Source organism: Cheilinus undulatus, linkage group 21, assembly GCF_018320785.1.
Source record: "Cheilinus undulatus linkage group 21, ASM1832078v1, whole genome shotgun sequence".
Lineage (NCBI taxonomy): Eukaryota > Metazoa > Chordata > Actinopteri > Labriformes > Labridae > Cheilinus > Cheilinus undulatus.
Genome location: NC_054885.1, coordinates 10,829,810 through 10,850,756, shown reverse-complemented (window position 1 = coordinate 10,850,756; position 20,947 = coordinate 10,829,810). Strand labels below are relative to the sequence as shown.

At 40.8% G+C, this 20,947-nt stretch overlaps 1 protein-coding gene across 1 annotated transcript; it reads right to left on the bottom strand.

Annotated features, from left to right (window-relative positions):
* Positions 1-788: 788 nt before the first annotated feature.
* Positions 789-16,927, bottom strand: syngr3a (synaptogyrin 3a). Its single transcript, XM_041778111.1, has 4 exons — positions 16,728-16,927; positions 9,327-9,561; positions 6,671-6,816; positions 789-2,675 (listed from the first exon to the last, which is right to left on the bottom strand). The coding sequence occupies exons 1-4, from the start codon at positions 16,827-16,829 to the stop codon at positions 2,466-2,468; spliced, it is 693 nt and encodes a 230-aa protein (XP_041634045.1). The 5' UTR covers positions 16,830-16,927; the 3' UTR covers positions 789-2,465.
* Between the last annotated feature and the right edge of the window lie 4,020 nt (positions 16,928-20,947).

Here is a 20,947-nt window from a genome sequence, read left to right as displayed (position 1 = left end):
CTAACTGGGAGCATCTTGTGAACAGAGCCTTTCCCACCAAAGAAAACTGTGAGAGTGTTTCTGACTGAAACAGTTATTCTAGAGGCACACCCCAAGCCAAGTTTTATAGGAATATGCCAAAATGATCCTCAAATCATAAATGAGATGGCTGCTAGAGCACAAAAGAATTGTATAAATGTAAGTAGATTATCCTTAAATAAGACGTTAAAATTATGGCAACTCTCTATTACCTTTTTTATGCTGTTTTGATGTACTGTGGCCCTTTTGATCTTTACAAAAATCATGTAGCAGAAATAAAACCCATTGCCAACTTTTGATGGCGCAATGTCCGATTTTGTAACCTGTCATGCCAGATGGATGTGTTTCACACATCCATCTGGGAAAGCTTCAATAGGAAACGTTTGAGAAAAGGCAGAGGCTTTGAAAAAAACTTGGATTGTGATTGGATGAATGTCTGTCTGTCACATCTCTACGGTCAATCAGAGCAACAAAACATGTGACATAGCAGCTATCGAGCAGCGCGTGCGAAGCTACAGAGGAATAATGGGAAACATGGCGACTTTAGACATGTAAGTACTCAACTTTTGTCGTTTTTGAAAAGAAAACAACTCACTGCTGTTCTTTGTTCTTCTTTAAACGAAGAATTGTTGTCAAATTCTGATAAAACTGGCGCTTTAGCAGCATCCACGCTAATCTCTTCCTCCATAACTGCACCAGCTCTTGCTGCTGCTTGTTTACGTCACGACTGCCATGCCTGAGAGTACTGCCCCCTTGTCACTGATTGGTCCTGTCACTTTCTAACCGGGCCCAAACGGTTCAGACGGGAGCTCTGCAAGATGGATTTGACAGTGAGAAACACGGAAAGAGGCGTATCCATCTGCTTTGCAAGGTTACCGGTTTTGTGGAAGATTCACTATTACCCTTTGTAGCTCTGTTTCCAGGGGCAAGAGGGCACATAAAAACGAGGCACAGAGGTTGGGATAAAAACTGGGACTGGGACTGAGCCTTAGTCTCTTTGAAGTTTTTTTAATCCCTTTGTTGTTGTGTTTTGTTGAAGTAGTTTTTAGTCTCTGTCATTATCAGTCTTTATGTCATCATTTTGTCTCCATCTTCTTGTTAATTTTGCACCTTTGAGCTGCTTTGCTGTATGTCTTGATCATTTTAAATGTCTTTTTGTGTTTTTGAAGTCCTTTGACTGATTCTGACCAAAAATTGTTTAAAGTCACATCAAAGAGTTTCCGGCCTAAGGGGTCAGGCGGGTCCGGTGCCTGTTAAACCAACTCGGTAATCCCGCCATGCCTGGCGCAGAAACACAACACTGAAAAGTTATTAAGTGTGGATTAAAAGTTCCCCAAATGATCAACCAGGAATAACTGACCCTAATATATTAATGGACTAGAATCACGCAGATCTAGCTATTATTCTAATGAGTGAGACATTTTGCATTGTGATACCATATTTCTTTAAAGTGTGTTTAAATAAAAGGTCACTACCACATACAGGAAGACTAGAATACTTGATGAGATGACATGAGAGCGTTTTGACTAATCATTATTGTATCTAAACTGACAACAAGCTAAGATCAGGTTTTGTTGGATATACAGTGACTCTCCACATCTGGAAAGCCCAGTCAAAGTTTGATTTTAAATTGAAAATAAGCCTGAATCTCGGTACAGTTCAAAGACTAGTATGTAATTTGAGACAGTGCCTACAACGTGTCAAGTCTGATGGTAAATAGCCTACCTACGGTACATGTTACACCTACCTACAGACTTACATAAGAAATTGAGATATTGCACTTGGTCACAAAACATTGTTGTCGTTTTTTACAGCATGTGGAAATGTACTAACTTAAGTCACTGTCTGAGACACACATTACATTATGGCACTTAGTTGATGTCTAAGTTTGGAAACATGCAGATTCAACACACATGATCACTTTTAACTGCAGCAGGGAAAAGAGGGAGGCGCAATCAGACCCGCAGCTAAAAAAAAAAAAAAAAAAAAATCACATTCCCCGTACTGTTTGGCGTGAAAAGGGGATTTAACACTCGAATGAAGGAAAAGAATAAGACGAAGGTGCCGTATGTGAATGCCTTCTGCACTATTTCTGCCTAATACTGCTTTGTGGTTGAGTCCCAAACCTGTTGATCCCTTCGTCTCTTTTCTATGTTTGAACACAGCACAGTGGCCTCCTCTTCTACATTTCCTCCCCTTGTTTTCTTTTTAACAAATCTGCTCTTATCTGACAACACTGGGTGTGCTAAAGAAGGGAATACTGTTTGTAGTAGATGTCTAGAAAAGTGCAGAAAAAGCTGGAATGTCAAGGAAGGAAAGGATACAAGAAAAGGAAACAAAGAAGGCAAAGGCCAATGTTTGAACACCTATTGAAAACTCAGCCCAGATAAATAGCAACAGGTTTTCCATCACTTCTTCCTCTCCCAACCTTCCTCGGTCTTTCTCGCCTAGTAAATGGGAACCTGGTACGTGGGTGCTGCGTTGTTCTCAGTGAATGGCGGGCTCTGGTAGGTCTCTGTGGTCTCGGTGGTGCCGCCTCCAGGTGAATTGGAGGGGTACGGCTGGGTGGGCGCGCCGCCGTCCATATGCTCTGTGGTGAACAGAGTCATGTCTGTGCCGAGGAGATACTTCTGGACTGCACGGACCGTTAGACCAGCCTACAGGGACAGAGGGGGGACATCTTTAAAAACAGTCCTAAAAGATATGCTATGATGCACTTTAGACATTGATACAGCAAATGTACCCTTGCTAAATACAACCCTAATTCCAAAAAAGTTGAGGCGCGGCTTAAATGTAAATAAAACAGAATGCAATATTTTTTATTCAAAAAGAACATAAACAACTAGGGATGCACGCGGTTAAATGGTTATGTTCGTTTTTCATATTAGCTGGTGCTGGTTTACAAGCTGGTTTAACTAATTACTTATTTTTTTTCATAAACACTGACTTAGCTTAGCAGTTAGCACGTAGTAGGAACAGCTCAGTATGACCGTTTTCTAGGTAATAAATGGAAATAAAGTGGTGTGTAGGCTGTCAAGGGTTGAACTCACTCAACCGAAGTGCCACGTGTCAAAGCACGATATTAATCTGCAAGGGGGAATGAAGGCTGGCAGAGCTAGCTTCTAATGTTAGCCACACTGTAGAGTCTTTCAGGCTCACATCCCACCTGCTAACACAGTGACACACTGAGGAATTTGACTGTTTTCTAAGGATTTTCTCCTCTTTAGACTAGTCGGTTAAATGGATTTTAAATGAGCGTTTAGCCGAATAGGGAAATAGACGCTTAGGGTACACATACAAAACATATCAGATGTTGAAACTGAGACGTTTTACCATATCATGAAAAATACTGGCTCATCAAAAAAGTAGAGACAGGCCATGTTTACCATTCTGTAGCATCCCCTAGTCTTTTAACAACAGCCAGTAAATGTCTGAGAAGCGAGGAGATCAGTTGCTGGAGTTTTGGGATAGGAATGTTGTCCCATTCATGTCTGATGTGGGGAAAAGTAGGGACAGGGCAAAAAGGAAATGGTACTAATGAATAACAGCTGGAGGTACTTTTTGCAGTAAGTTAGGTTAATTGGCAACAGGTCAGTGACAATTCTGGGTATAAAAGGAGCATTTTACAGAGGCAGAGTCCCTCAGAAGTTAAGATTGGTAGAGGTTCACCAATCTGCAATAAGTTGTATCTTGAATTTGTGCAGAAAAATGTTCCTCAATGTAAAACTGGAAAGACTTTGAATATCCCACCATCCACAATGCATAATCTCATGAAAAGATTCAAAGACCTGGTGAAATCTCTGAGCTTAAGAGACCAGGCTGAAGGTTTATACTGGATGCTCCTGATCTTTTGGCCCTCGGGGGGGCATTGCATTGAAAACAGACATGATTCTGTACTGGAAATCCCTGTATCGCTCAGGAACACTTCCAAAAATCACTGTCAACACAGTTTGCTATGCCATCCACGAATGCAAGTTAAAGCTGCACTGTGCAAAGAAGTAGCCATATGCTAACATGATCCAGAAATGCTACCATCCTCTCTGAGCACATTTAAAATGGACTGAGGCACAATGGAAAACTGTTCTGTGGTCACATGTATCAAAAATTGAAATTCCTTTTGTAAACCATGGATGCTGTGTCCTGTGGACTAAAGAGAAGGACCATCCAGCTTGTTATCAGTGCACAGTTCAAATGCCAGCATCTCTGATGGTATGGGGTTGAATTTGTGTGTGTAGCTTACACATCTGGAAAGGCACTATCAATGATAGCAACACACTGCCCCCCTATCCAGACAACAGCTCTTTCTGATGGCCTTTCATGTTTCAGTAAGACAATGCTAAACCACATACTACATCCATCACAACAGCATGGCTTCAGAGAAGAAGAGTCTGGATACTTGCCTGGCCTTCTTGCAGTCCAGACCTTTCACCAATAGAGAGCATTTGACGCATCATAAAAAGAAAAATCTGACAAAGACAACACAAGACTGTTGAGCGGCTAGAATCCTACATCAGACAAGAATGGGACAACATTCCACTCTCATAACTCCAGCTACTGGTATCCTCATTTCCTAGATGCTTACAGACTGTTGTTAAAAGAAGAGGGGATGCTACACAGTGGTATATAATATTCTTTATTTATGGTTAAATGTCTCACTTTTAACATCTGACATTTTTATGCCATATTGATGACAAAATATGGGTTTTTGAGATTTGTAAAACATTGCATCTTCCTCATGGTTTGTTGTTCTCAGCTCTGTGTGTCTTGTTTCTGTCACTCAGACACCCAGTTTGGACTACTACGATTCAAAGGTTGGATTCCTTTGATTGGTCCTGATGATGCCTCATGGTCACAGTAGATAATTTGCAAATAGGTGCAAGCTAATAACAGCATAAAGTCATGTAAACTCTGGCATTTTAATCAGTCAATCAATCAATCAACCAATCCTTTATTGATCCCCCGGGGGGGAAATTGCCTTTCAGTTACATCCCGTCCAAGAAACATAAAAAAGACATTGACACATAACAGGGGGAGGACAGGAGCGGGAGAACTGCGGGGCTGCCACACGAGCAGCACCCCTTTTACTTAGCTGAAAAAGAGAACAAGAGGAATGAGACTAAGTGCCCAAATTTGGTGACCAAGCCACAGGAGTTGTTGACACAACGCTAAAGAAATTGTGGTCACAGAATAAAGCAGCTATTTCATTTAGAACTGAAAACCAATGATAGTGTGGGGTTTCTGCGCAAGACACAGGATCCTGTTCTTCTTAGGACACAATAAAAGTGTCCTCTCTGCTAACAATCCACAATAACTGAAAGTAAACATACTCAGCATGATGCATTACCATTGTCTCACATCAAATCTGTCAGTAATGGATTGCTGCCAGAAGCTGAGGTCATGGATGGATTATCAGACGACCTGATCAGATGTAGAGGCCACAGTGGTCAGGAGGCCTCTAATGCCTGTTTAGTGTTAACTTTTCTCTTTTGCTCAGTCAAACATAGGGAAGACCTTAACATTTTTCAGTCACCATTATTCATTTAAAGCTTTTTCTTTTGATGGTTTCTGGTGATATTTTACATAGTTGTGTTTTTTACAACAAAGTAATGGGTTGCCTTTCACGCATCATTGCCCAGGAGGCTATTGTGTTATAATCTACCCTGCGTTAGATAATATAATGTTTTAATTCAATTCATCGTGTATTCTCTGAAATCCTACAGAAAAGAAATGATTAAAAGCAACTTTTTTTTCTAGAAAATGGCAGGGAAGGTTTACATCAGTGTTTTGCCAATTAATAACACCTGTTGCCACAGGTGTATAAAATCAAGGACCTAGCCATGCAGTCTCCATTTCCAAACATTTGTGAAACAAATGGGTTCTGAAGAGCCAGTGACTTTACTGTGATGGATGTCACCTTTACAGTAAGACTGTTAGTGAAATTTCATCCCTGATGGATATTACACAGTCAAGTCTAAGTGATACTACTAGAAAGTGGAAGTGTTTAGTAGTGTCATAGTACTCCAGAACGTCTTGGTCTTAAGACCGGTCTCAAGATCACATTTTGAATGTCTTGGTCTTATCTCGATCTTGGACTGGCTGAGCTTAGGATTTTCCATCAAGATCGGTCGAGACCAGCACTGATCTGCTATTCTTTGACTACATTAATGTGATAATAAGGAGAAGCACTTACTAAAACAACAAATAGCTACATCTGCAAAAACTCGGCCCATCTAATTTCTTGACAGAAATACCTCTGAACACTTACTTTAGGCCTCATTCACCTGAAAAATCAACTGAAGAATAGAGTAGTGGAAATGTGTTTTGTGGTCCTTTGTAGTTGTCATCTAGACCTTGTGTTATCAGGGATTTACCTTTATACTGTTCCTTTTTTTCCTTTTCAATCCATAACAAGTTCCTTTTTTATGGTTAAGTTACTGTCACTAATATCCCTAAAGTTCCTTATTTTCGATCACCTCAATGTCCTCCATTGTTTTCGTCTTGGATGTCACAGCAGTTTCACACAGCCAGGCCATGACAACCCTGTCTATGCTGATAGGGAACTATCAAATAAGTTGGTCCAGTACCGCTTAAATGGCTACATAACCGATAAAGAAGATACTAACTACTCATGCTGCATTGTTGTAGCTCTTACCCAGGTGATTATTGAGAAGAAAGAGAAGGTGATGGCTGCCCTGGCTGCATCTGCCCCCTGGTTGAGCGGTAGATCATCAGATGAAGTCCGAGACCACTGATTGGCCAGGAAGCAGAAACTTACAAAGTACAGGAAAGTCCAGAAACCTGCAAAAGAAGCGGCAAAATAAGAGGCCATTTTTAGAACAAAAAGAAAGGTAATTTCCAGTCTTACTTTGAAACAGCTTGAACTGCAGGTGAATTCTCAATTCCTGTCCCACTGAAGCAGTTCTTTGTTCCTTTTAGACATTCAAAATACTCTCAGTTCTCTAATACCTTTTAATGTAAACAACAGGTCTCAGTTCCCCTGATGTTTCGTGGTGCGAGAAAGCAGCTGTCAGGAACAAAGACGTGAGCCTTGTAGTAATATTTTGGGGAAGCCCGGCTATTGGAATAATTCTTTTTAATCAAACATTCATAAGGACACTCAGTCGGCTCACATGCACAGTTAGCTACGGCTACAGCGATAGCTCAATAAGGCCATTTCATTGGACCACGGTGTTTAGTCATTATGCATGCACTGGAGGAGAATCAATTTATTGACAGAGGGAAGTGGGTGGTAAAATGTCTCTTTTCAGTTACTATTAGACCTTCTTCTGGTTGACCTATGACCTATGACATCACACACCAACCAATTAAAACAGTGACAACCTGGTTGTGTGTGAAACACTGAAAATATGGATGATTTAAGCTCTCTACATTTCATACATTGAGTCAAAAATTTTTAGTGATTTCACTGATAAAATTCAAATGGACCTACACTTTTAATATAAAGCACAACCAATTAAGTTAATGTGCAACCCAAGTACCAAAAAAGTTTGGGCGTTGCAATGATTTGCACATCTCATAAGCCCATGTTTCATTCTCAATAGAACATAAACAACATATCAGATGTTGAAGCTGAGACACTTTACCATTTCAGGGTAAATAATAATTCATTTTGAATTTAGTGGCAGCAACACGTCTCAAAAAAGTAGGGACAGTGCCATGTTTACTATTGTGCAGCATCCCTTCTTTCAACAACAGTCTGTAAACATCTCAGAAGTGAGGGGACCAGTAGTTGGAGTTTTGGGAGAGGAATGTTGTCCCATTCTTGTTTGGTGGAGGATTCTAGAAGTTGTTGCTCTAAAACCTCTATACACATTTCAGCATTGATACTGCCTTTCCAGATGTGTAAGCAGCCCATGCTTTAGGCACTAATGCAGCCCCATACTATCAGGCTTTTGAACTGTGCACTGATAACAAACTGGATTGTCCCTATTCTTTGTAGTCAGCAGGACACTCTTTTGGTTTCCAAATGAAATTTCAAATTTTGATTAATCTGACCACAGAACAGTTTTCCATTTTGCCTCAGTCCATTTTAAATGAGCCCAACTCAGAGAGGAAGACAGCTTTTCTGGATCGTGTTCAGACATGGCTTTTTCTTTGCATGATACAGCTTTAACTTGCATATGTGTATGTCACAGCAAACTGTGTTTACAGGCAATGATTTCTGGAAGTGTCCTTAAGCCCGTGCAGTGACTTCCAGAACAGAATCATGCTGTTTTCTCTGGCTGAGAGCCAGAAGATCATAAGCATCTGATGCTGACCTTTGGCCTTTCCCTTGCACACAGAGATTTCACCAGATGTTCTTAATCTTTTAAAGATATTATGTACTGTAGATGGTTGGATATTCAAAGTCTTTGCATTTTTACATTCATTTTTCAAATTAGTTTTACAGATTGGTGAACCTTTATATCCAGTCATATTACTAACCTGTTGTCAATTAACCTAATTAGTTGCAAAATGCTCCTCCAAGTGTTTTTCATAGGTACCACTAACCATATATGAACATGATGCAGAAATGCAGCCACATCCTTTAGGCAAAAGCTAATTTAAAATGGACTGAGGCAAAATGGAAAACTGTTCTGTGGTCACATGAATCAAAATCTGATATTATTTTTGAATACCCCAGATGCTGTGCCCTGGGGCCTCAGCCATCCAGCTTGCTATCAGTGCAATGCCTGCATCTCTGGGGTTGCATTAGTGCCTATGGCATGGACTGCTTACACATCTGGAAAGACGCTATCAATGCAGAAAAGTATATAGAGATTTTAGAGCAACATGTTTATGTTGTTGTAAATAAAATATCAGCTTATGAGATTTACAAGTCACTGCATTCTGTTTTCTTTACGTTTTACACAGCACCCCAACTTTTTTGGAATTTGGATTGTATGAAGAAGTCAGGATGATGATGTTAATACAGTATTTATATTTTGATTTAAGACCCACTCTTGTCAATTACTGGCAATTATAAGCTAATTCTTTGGGCATTTGTGACAAAACTCCTGAAAATGTCCTGACATTTTTAAAGCTAGCTGCATGTGTGAATGCAAACAACTGAATTTGTTTAACCTGCACATAACCTCCATTCGGGACTCTACCATAGACTGTACAGCATCATGTCCCGCCTCTTCATGCCTAGCCCTAACCCCTCTGTTCAATAGAGATAGTCTCCCACAGCAATGTGCTTATCAGAACAACTAAATCAGGGAGATTTCATGTGTGAAAATGGCCTCCAAAACATAAAAAGAGCAGATGTTTTCCAGTGAACTTCCTGAACACATATGCCTCCTCACCCGAGAAGCCGATCTCCAGCATGATGGCCTTCTTTCTGTCTTTGACGGAGCTGATGGACGAGAACTTGTAGTCGAGCAGGAAGAAGAAGGAGCACGCCAGCAGGCCCACCAGGCCCATGAACACGCCGTAGTTGCATGCATCTGCATTCTGGTTGAAGACGCAGTGGAGGCGCTCGCTGCCGAAGTTAACGTAACCTTCGTTCACGATGGAGGCGAAGACCACCAGAGAGAATATCTTTAGGAGAGGAGATAAGAAGAAAAAACAGACATGAATATTCATATTATAGCACAAACAAACAATCAAACATTTTCCCAGGCTTACTAGAAACCGAATGCATCAGGACTACTCGAGAGCGCCTCTGTGAGCAGAAGCATTAACCTAATTTCCTCTCTTTCTCTGTGACTGATTGTGGAGGTGGATGCTTCACTTCCCCTCAAGAATCACACAGTCCTGAGGCGATGTACGTATGCTACAAGAGGACGGCTGCTTTAGCCCATGCTATTAATGATCCTGTTTTCCCATTTTTATGAATAACAGCCTTCTTTAGGTCTGATCTGTGCTGATTTCTCTGTTTTTTCTTCCTTTTTCATGATCTGCACAGGCCTGTTGAACCTCGTCAGCTGACTAACACTCGATGGCAGAATAGGGCCATGTGATACGCACACTCACACAAACGTGGACCTACACATGGGGGTGCGGGTCATATGATGGTGGAGAGACCAACGTTGGGATAATGTCAGCTCCACAGTTCAAACTGATCATGTGTGGGTATAATCTGAGCACATAAACATGAAGGTGCTTTTGCTACATTTGGATCAAAGCTCTATTTGTGCATGCTTTTTAGAGAATTACTTTATCGATGTAAAGCAAAACGCTCAAGTCTAAATGAGCTAGTCGAGTAGTCTAGTCACTTTCACTGCACTTTTTCATTAGCTTTATTTATCTAGAGCATCAATATGAAACTATTCCATCTTAAATTGGTAGTTTAAATGTTGATCTAATAGCACGATAACTTTCAACACGAAGAATGGCATCAATATCATATCCACAGAGAGCCCCAGTTGCCTGGTTTAGGCACTATGAAACTTCAACAGCAGGCTGAAGTTCTCTGCATGCATACAGCTTTACAGCACTGGTTCACACACCAGCCTTCGGCTAAAAAGAAGCCAGTTAACTCAGCTCAGCACGAGGGGTGGGTACAGGTAGTCGAGTATGTATTAACGGCATTATTTGGACAATGTTTATGTACTTTTATATGGCCTGTATGCAAACAAACAAACAAAGAGTTAGCCCTGTTAGCACCAGATAGCACAGATTGTTCACAAGGAGACCAGAGTGGGGAAGATTAGCCTTCTAATAATGAAACTGATGACTAGAAATTTGCTCCCAATACATTTTATAGAAAAGAAGGCATCTTTGAAGCAGGAGCTGGAGAAAAAGCCACCATCAATGGTTATCAACAACTTTGAGAGCAGTTTGTTGCAGATAGATGAGGGAAGACAAGTATGTTGATAGAGTATAGGACAAAATCGGAAACAGGGATGAGAGCTGGGGAAAGACATGCGGACATGAACCCAGGCCGTCTGTGTACATGGGGCGCGCCTTAAACCACTAGGCCATCCATGCCCCATAAAGTCTTTGCTGTTACAGACTCATGGGCAAATTTCCCATGAAGTCACGTGTTACTGGTGCCTATTTTGTCTCAGAGTAGCATGTTTTGGTCCGTGGAGGAGTTGACACTGATGACCAAACAAAGTTTGGACCATCTCATTCATACTACAGAGCTCAGTGTTGATGCTTTCTTTGTTTTTATGAGGTTGATATGCCCTAGTTACATTATCAACTCTTGCTGTTTCATTCAGAGCTGGAATTTGAAGAATTGAATGAGTGGCACACCACAGAAAACACAGTGGACAACTTGCAGGTCTGTGAGTGGTGTGTTTGTTACCATTACTGTATTTATAAGTGGGTAAACTCTATGACAGGGGTCATCAACTCAATTCACACAGGGGCTAGCTTTTTCTTGACAGATGCTGTGGGGGCTGGACATTGAAATTAAACTAAATTCAGTATTTTGCTTGAATTAACATATTCTTGTAAAAATATTAGTTCTTTTCAAAATAAATGGACATGTCTACTTAACACCTCTTATATACCTGTCACCTATACTGAAGCCAGCCACAAGGGGGCGATTGAGGTATTTTACTTACATATTTCTAGAGCCCTCTTGATGGTCAAACACACATGCAGGAAACAGAGCTTTAGTGTAGATTCTCAGAAAGAAAAATTGCACTCTCAAACAACAATGCTCAACAATAGCAGGCCATATCTTTTCCTTGTCAAATTTTCTGATTTTAATGATCCTCCGAGGGCTGGATGGGAAGCCATGGAGGGCCTGTTGTGGCCCCCGGGCCTCCAATTGATGATCACTGCTCTATGAATACAATAAAATAATTGGGTATACGCTCTATATCTGCATACACCCTCACTACACCACTGCTCGAGTGCTCACATAAAAAAATCTTCTGTTGTACTCTGTATTCTTTTCGTCTGTATTTCTGCATTTTTGTCTGGTAGCTCATGGATACACACTATGAAATCACAGAATTTTCCTTTTCTTAGTCTATTCTGACTGGCATGTTGTAAAGATATTTCTGTGAATCATCTTTGATACCCAGACAGCTTTTATTCTCTCCCTGATTCTTGGCAGCCTTTTAATTCTCTAAAAAGTACCAATTCAGGCACTATTTATGCCCTATATACATAGATAAATGTATAGTTGATTAGGGAAACAGCTCTGGAAATAGGGGAGATCAAAACAGAAGCATGTCATATTATTTAGAGAAAGACGTTGCATATCAACTTTTTTGCATGGATTTAATGCTTTCTATACTCTCTGTAGAGCTGCATGGAAGCCCTCAGAGGATATACATCTATAGATTTTATCCCATTATCTCAGGATAGCAATACCGGTTTTCCTAAAATAAATTCCATATCATGAGAAAAGCACTGTTGCTATCCTGATACTTAAAAAGTCATAGCTTCAGAAAACTATTAGAAATGATCCAAAAAAATTGAGTAGCTTGAATGTTTGTCTTCTTGGAGTTTCCATAGTTTGCCCAAATAGACAAAAAATTGTAAGCAAACTCCTTCATGCTGTCAATTTATTTGTGCATTTTAGACAGTGTGCAGGTGTATTCTTGCAGTTTTTCCTGGACTCGCTCATATCTAGATTACTCACTGGTTCACATATATTTTTAAAGCTTTTCTGCTTTTTGATCCTATCGATCATAAATCAGATAAGTACTGTCTATTGTGACAACCTTGTTTCTTTACAGCAAGTACTTTTAAATATATTTCCTGTATTGTTCTACAATTTTAAGATAACATAACTCTCCTGGAGTGTTTTCATTTCATTTTATTGTCAAAGTCTGACACAAACTTGGAAAATCTCTTGATTTGAAAAAAACAAACAAACTCCCAGCTAGAGCACTGAAGCTGCACTTTACTAGATCAATATTATCCTTTTACATTACATAAAATTACCAATCCTACTTTAGGAGTTGGGGGAAAGTAGTGATATAAAATGGCCTTCAACATCTATCTGAGAAATATTGAATATTCAATCTTTCCTAGCTTTTATTCGAGCTGACGCATGTCCTGAGTAAAGGTTCTGTTGGAAGTTTTATGGTCATATATGCATCAATAATAATAATAATACTCTCTTTTTATCTTGACATGAAATACATTTGATGCCCTGTTTGATGTAAAATATCTCTTTACTGCTTTACTGTAACTTGACTACTGTAAGAAAACTCCCCACGATAAAATGCCTTACCTCATATGTACATTTGCACTAGTTATGAGCGGCATTATTTACCTGGTGTAAATCTGCCCACATTCTTGCATGTTTTACACCCTGATCATGTCTAGTCAGCATTCTTGCACACCTAGCACATCCTGCAACCATACCATTAGTACAAACAGACTTGTATATACTAGAGATAATACCTAACAAGAGCTTGTACATATTTAAATCTTTCCGTTTTTACACTTTATTTCAGTTTTATTTAATTTTGATTTTTTAATGTTTAATTCCTGTACATTGAGAGCAAAGTTAACCAGGGTCAAATTCCTTGTTGCATAAGCTGATTCTGATTGATATCAACCTGCATGCTGCCATGATTTTTTTTTTTTTTTTTGCAAGAATTGTGCAGCATGTTGCACACAGATACAGTTGTTTCAGTGAAAATAATAAATCATGGGTTTTTAAACTTGAGTCCAATCATGTTGTTCCTGTCAAAAAACTGAACATAATGAGGATATTTCCACAAAGTGAATGCTGTTCTTTAACATCTTGCTGGTGGAGTTAGCTATAGCTAACCAACAGCTATAGTTAGCTATAGCTAACTATAGCTGTCAGTTAGCTATAGCTAACCGACAGCTATAGTTGGCCACAACTAACCAACAGCTATGGTAAGCTATAGCTAACCGACAGGGGTGTCAATCTACTTTCTGCTGGTACACAGATACCTGCAAAGAAGTTAGAGAGAAACAGAAACTGTGCACGTGCTTTGGGGCTTTCATTTTTTTCAATTTTTAAAACTACACACACCAGATAGACTGTTTCATATCTCATTAAATGGATATATTTCTATTTCATACAACTGTTTGAGAAGGGCAGGACTTAAAAAAAAAGGCTGTGAACAGACATTTTTTGTTTAGTGGACAAAATTAACACTGTTTGAAAGGTGATTGGTCGAACATTCTGTCTGTTACATTTATGACGGACCAATCAGAGCGAAAAGACAAAATGAGGTTGTAGGTGGAACTAACCTGAGCTGTAGGGAGATGTGCAAAAACATCTTCTCTGCCAGGAGGGGCTTTCACCATAACACCCCCCCAAATTGCAAACTCATGTCAGCAGGTCAGCAGAAGTTTTGCATGTAGTCCAGTTCTAATGAAACTGCTGATATAGTATAGCTACATCCAAGCTAACCACTACACAGAAGGCACCCATTACAGTACGCTTCCAGCACAACGAAACCCCGCCTCATTCTCCTTAAATGACACTGGTTGGTCCAAACTGTGTTTAGATGTGGCACAAGTTGCAGATGGGAGCTTTGCATAATGGAGTTGCCTGATGACAGACGGGGAGTCTGGCAGCTTTGCAAGGTAACTAAAAAGGAGGAGAAATTAGCAACTTCTAAAAAGGTAACCACTTAGTGGACAGTGTTGGGGAGCGTTACTTTTGAAACTAATTCGTTAGATTACTGCGTTACATACTGAGAAAAGTAATTTGTTACGTTACTGCGTTACCTACTTGAAAAACTAACGTATTAGAGTCATTTGCGTTACTAAATATTAAAACCCTTTAGCCACTCGTTCCACGCGTTGGTTGTAAAAACAACCGTACGTCTGCATTTGAATGTGCAGACTCTAATGCCAATGTACAGCATAATTTACAGCCCATAATCTGTATGTCTGCAGCCTGAGAACACCGCTAACAGACAGGAAAACCTTTACAGCTTAAAGCTAACGCGTTACGTTATTTGTTACAACAAAAAAGTAATCTGAGAACTCAGATTACTTTGTAATGCGTTACCCCCAACACTGTTGGTGGATTATTTGGATTGCAAACTGAACATGTTGGGTTACTGAATCCAAGAAGAAAGTCATCTGAGTTCATAAATCCATAAACATAAATCCAGACATTATATTTTACTCTGTCTTTTTTTTTCCATAATCAAGGGAAAACTTACAGAGCCCGGGAGGTGACATGAACGTTTTTTTAATACGCATGTGCGATTTAGTATCTAGTACGTGTGATTTAGTATCTCGTATGTGTGATTTAGTGTCTCGTATGTGTGATTTAGTGTCTCGTACATGTGATTTAGTGTCTCGTATGTGTGATTTACTATCTTGTACGTGTGATTTAGTATCTTGTTGTGTGATTTAGTATCTCGTACATGTGATTTAGTATCTCGTACGTGTGATTTAGTATCTTGTACGTGTGATTTTGTGTCTCGTACGTGTGATTTAGTATCTCATACGTGTGATTTAGTATCTCATATGTTTGATTTAGTGTCTCATACGTGCGATTTAGTATCTTGCACATGTGATTCAGTATCTCATATGTCTGCTTTATCATCTCACGCGTGCGTTTTATTCATATCTCACGTGTGCGATTTCTCAGTATCTCAGAATAAAACGCGCACACGTGATACTGAGAAATCACACGCATGTACAAGATATGAATAAAATGCATGCGCGAGATAATAAAATGCATGTACAAGATACTAAATCACACGTGCGAGATACTAAATCACATGTGCGGGATACTAAATCGCACGTGCGTATAAAAACAAACATGTTCATGTCACCTCCTGGGCTTCATAAAAACTAGTGTTAAAACGGAAGAAAAATTTACTCATTATCAAGGGTAAAACAGTAAGAAAAATAAATGTGCATGCCTGCTTAGGGCCTCCGTACAAACGAGATAATTTTGATTATATCTTATAGGATACATCAGTTTTTAGTGCTGAAAGTCCACAGTAGACTATCTAATCATTTGAAATAAATAAAAAGAGAGGCATTTGTTCATGTACAGAGACATGGCATGTGCCAAAATGTTTTTTCCTCTTTGGCTCATCTTGATGCCAAGTTTCTGGCACCCAAACATTTCATTTTGAAGCATCCTCCGTTCACATGAATAGGCTGCTCCTCTTCCGCACTGCTAGAGGAGACCTTCTGCGTGTCACCCAAAGGTGATGCGTTACATCAAACGTCAGGGCACGACGCGTCTCCGTGGCCCTGCCCGCGTGCGTAATGATGATCACGGACCAATCATGGGTGGGATGACGGACGACGACCGTTTAGGGTAAATCAGCAAAATCATTGGCTGAAAATGGTCAGTGTGATATAAACGGAGAAGGTGTGAGTGTTGAATTACACTGTAAAATGTCAGATATGAAATAATAACATGATGAATGAGAGGGATGAAGGCTGGGGAATGAATAAGCTGTATTTGTGTTGATGTTTTCTATCAGTCCAGGCCTAGTCCAGTACACATCCGTGCTGGTTTAAAATAAAGCAGCATTTTAAAGCAGAATAAGAGGGTTTCTCCTGTTAAAACGTCTGTAGTGGGCTCAGTTTCATTGGTCATGGTGTAAGACAGCTACCAGGCCCTGGTTACACCCTGAATGCTTCATTTTTACTTAAAACACCCTCGTTTGAAACAGAACGTCCCCACTGCCTGTATCAATTATGGCTGGATTTCCGAGGGTCTATTTTTGCGGTGAGAAGCAGTCACGGGGCTCGCGCAGCAACGACAACACAGAGGACCCCCCTTCACATCCACACATCCACGCAAACAGCAGTAGGTTTTAAAGCTCTCTCACCCAGGACAGCACTCTGAGGATGGTCGTCGGCTGTTTGGCGAAGGCGATGGGGTCGATGGTGGTTCCGGCCCTGCCCGCTCCGAACGATCCCACTCCGTCCATCTTCTGTGGCTCTCCTTCTCTCACTCTCTCTCTCTCTCTCACTCTCTCTCTCTCTCTCTCCGTGTGTCTCAGTGTGTGCGCTCCTCGCGGCTCCACGCTCCCGGCTCCACGGCAGGATGGATGCGCTGCTGCTCTCTGCTGTAGGGACGGGTCCTGCGCGCACCCAGAGGCGCGCGGGCACAGCGAGGAGGACGCGAGGAGAGTGGGGGGGCGTGCACGAGCGATGTGATCGCGCTATAGAATGTGATTGGTTAATCCATTAAGGGAAAAAAGGATTAAAAGATTGATATGCCTTTATGGAATGTCACCATTTATGAAAATATTAAACACAACCCTAATTCCAAAAAAGTTGGGACACGATGTAAAATATAAATACCATTGAAAATGATCTCATTTTGAATTTGACGGCAGCAACACATCTCAAAAAAATTTATTTTAACAACAGTCTGAAAACGTCTGGGATGTGAGGAGACCTGTTGCTGGAGTTTTGGGAAAGGAATGTTGTCCCATTCTTGTCTGGTGTAGGATTCTAGCTGCTCAACAGTCCTGGATCTTCTTTGCTGGAGTTTTTGTTTAGGATCTGCCAAATGTTTTTTTTCCATTGGTGAAAAGTCTAGACTTCAGGAAGGTCACTTCAGCAGCCGGTCTCTTCTCCTGTGAAGCCATGCTGTTGTGGTGGATGTAGAATGTGGTTTAGCATTGTCTTGCTGGAATAGACGATGTCTAGATGGGAGCACATGTTGCTCTCAAACCTCTGTCTACTTTCCAGCATTGACAGAGCCTTTCCAGATGTGTAATCTGCCCACGCTATGGACACTAAAGCAACCCAAAGCCATCAGAGATGCAGGCTTTTTTTTTAAGACTTATTTTTGTGCCTTTATTAGATAGAGGAGGACAGTGAATAGAGTTGAAACCAAGGTCAAGAGTGGGGGAGAGACATGCGGTAAAGGGCCTCAAGCAGGATTCGAACCCGGGCCGCCCACGTACATGGGGAGCACCTTTAACCACTAGGCCACTTGCTCCCTGAGATGCAGGTTTTTAACTGTGTGCTGATAAGAAGCTAGATCACCCCTCTCCTCTGTAGTCCGCAGGATATGGCACCCAAGTTTCCAACAAAAAAAAGAATTCCAGATTTTGACTCATCTGATCACAGAACAGTTTTCCATTTTGCCACAGGGATGATGGTGGAGTTCACATATTTCTTCCTCTTATGTATGCTACAGCTTTATCTTGCATTTGTGGATGGCTGATGAACGATTCCTGGAAGTGATTTCCATGCCTGTTTTTGATAAATTGCCATCAGAGGAGATCCGGAGATCATGAGCATCCTATATTGCCCTTTGGCCTTTTCCCTTGCACGCAGAGAATTCTGCAGATTCTCTGAATGTTTCACTTCTACACTGTATCGCCACAAGTATTCACTCACCCATCCAAATAATTGAAATCAGGTGTTTCAGTCACTCCCGTGGCCACAGGTGTATAAAATCAAGCACCTAGGCATGCAGACTGTTTCTAGAAACATTTGTGAAAGAATGGGTCGCTCTCAGGAGCTCAGTGAATTCCAGGGTGGTACTGTGATAGGATGCCACCTGTGCAACAAGTCCAGTCGTGAATAATACTACTGACAGTCAACTGTCAGTGGTATTATAACAAAGAGGAAGCGATTGGGAATGACAGCAACTCAGCAAAGAAATAACAGAGCGGGGTCAGTGGAGGCTGAGGCTCATAGTGCGTAGAGGTCGCCAACTTTGTGCAGAGTCAATCGCTACAGACCTTCAAACTTCATGTGGCCTTCAGAATAGCTCGAGAACAGTGTGTAGAGAGCTTCATGGAATGGGTTTCCATGGCTGAGCAGCTGCATCCAAGCCATACATCACCAAGTGCAATGCAAAGCATCAGATGCAGTGGTGTAAAGCACGCCGCCACTGGACTCTGGAGCCGTGGAGACACCATCTCTGGAGTGACTAATCGCACCTCTCCATCTGGCAATCTGATGGACGAGTCTGGGTTTGGAGGTTACCAGGAGAACAGTACTTGTCTGACTGCATTGCGCCAAGTGTAAAGTTTGGTGGAGGGGGGATTATGGTGTGGGGTTGTTTTTCAGGAGCTGGGCTTGGCCCCTCAGTTCTGGTGAAAGGAACTCTTAATGCTTCAGCATACCAAGAGATTTTGGACAATTCCATGCTCCCAACTTTGTGGGAACAGTTTGGGGATGACCCCTTCCTGTTCCAACATGACTGTGCACCAGTGCACAAAGCAAGGTCCATAAAGACATGGATGAGAGAGTTTGGTGTGGATGAACTTGACTGGCCTGCACAGGGTCCTGACCTCAACCAGATAGAACACCTTTGGGATGAATTAGAGCGGAGATTGAGAGCCAGGCCTTCTCGTCCAACATCAGTTTGTGACCTCACAAATGCTCTTCTGGAAGAATGGTCAAAAATTCCCATAAACACACTCCTAGACCTTGTGGAAAGCCTTCCCAGAAGAGTTAAAGCTGTGATAGCTGCAAAGGGTGGACTGATGTCATATTAAACCCTATGGATTAAGAATGGGATGTCACCCAAGTTAATATGTGAGTCAAGGCAGGTGAGCAAATACTTTTGGCAATATAGTGTATGTACTGTAGATGGAGGGATTTTCAATGTCTTCTTGATTTACATTTAAGGAACATTCTCCTGTAATTATTCCACAATTTTTAGACATGGCATTTTGCAGATTGGTGAACCTCTGCCTATTTCTTCTTCTGAGAGACTCTGCCTCTCTAAAATGCCCCTTTTATACCCAGCCATCTTACTGACCTCTTGTAAATTAACCTATCCAGCAATCCATCCATCTTCTTCCACTTATGTGGGTCATGGTGGCAGCAGGCTAAACAAGTCCACCCAGACATTTCTTAAGATTGTTATTCTCAAGAAACCAGCAGTGTTATACTGAGATGAGTTGGAGAGTAAAACAACCAACATTCTCCTGTTATCGTGAGCTAAAATACATGTATGGATTTATGCCCACTCAGGTTTCTGTAAATGTGTAAAAGCTCTCTAAATACTTTGCATCAGGCTTATTCTACAAAAATATCCACAAGATGGCTGTACTTGTTGGAAAGCTAACGCACCTCCATGTATCCAATGGCAATCAAAGCCATTAATATGCTTCAGAAGTTCAGTGAAAACTGTCCCCCATCTGGTTGACTCTGTACAGGCTGCATAGCTAATAAATCACAAACATTGTTTAGTTATTAAAATACAGCATGACAGAAAGTCTCGTGATGTTTCATTGTGCAAAATTCCACAACACATTATAGTCACAAGTAGCTAATCATGAGATTTTTACACATAACTATGGCCTCAACAGTGACTAAACTCTAAGCGTGAAATCAGGAGCTTCACAAGATGGTTTGATAGCTTTAAGTACCAGCAGCTTAAGCTGACAGTGAATGCATGCGTGCCTAATTTAAATATAATTGAACTCTTCTACACTAAAATATAACAAACACGCAATGAAATGGTCAGCAGGTCAAAGTTCTGTGACGAAGAAGTCAGTCACAACTGTATGAAATAATGTGATTAATCAATAAATAGAAGGAGTATGTGTTCAGAAAGGAAGACTGCGACTCCTAGTGGTCATTATGATGTAGAACAAGGGGGGGAAATGATGTCATTATTCAAAAGCATATGTTGACACTGTAAACTGTTGCAACAAACACAGTCATGTCCACATTTGTCTTTGTGATGTAGACAGACAAAAATAAAGATTCACAACTGGGCGATAGAGCTTAAAATGCAGAGAAAGAGGCATTAAAGTGAAACAAAAGCCTTTACGAATGCACAGCATTTAAACCCTTTTCAAACATTGTTTGCATATCTGCCTTTAGGCCAACATATCAGCCCCACACTAGACTTGACCTCCTGTTTGTGTGTCCTTGAATGGCTCTTTTTACCCTGAATAGACTAACAGAGTTTATTAATAACCCTCACAGCTCATGTGACTTGGCCTTACATGCTCTGGATGAGATATGATAAGGCTTCACACTAACATGTTTAAATTAAGCATTAATCCAATTGTATCTCAGTAAAGCTTGTTCATTCAGTTTAAAGTTACAAACAATGACACTTGAA

Excerpts from the sequence above, each read along its gene's own strand:
- syngr3a (XM_041778111.1), bottom strand. The coding sequence starts at position 16,829 with ATGGACGGAGTGGGATCGTTCGGAGCGGGCAGGGCCGGAACCACCATC. Across the intron at positions 9,562-16,727 it reads TCCTCAGAGTGCTGTCCTGG|ATATTCTCTCTGGTGGTCTT; the intron begins GTGAGAGAGCTT and ends CCTCTCCTAAAG. Across the intron at positions 6,817-9,326 it reads GCTGGAGATCGGCTTCTCGG|GTTTCTGGACTTTCCTGTAC; the intron begins GTGAGGAGGCAT and ends CTTCTTTTGCAG.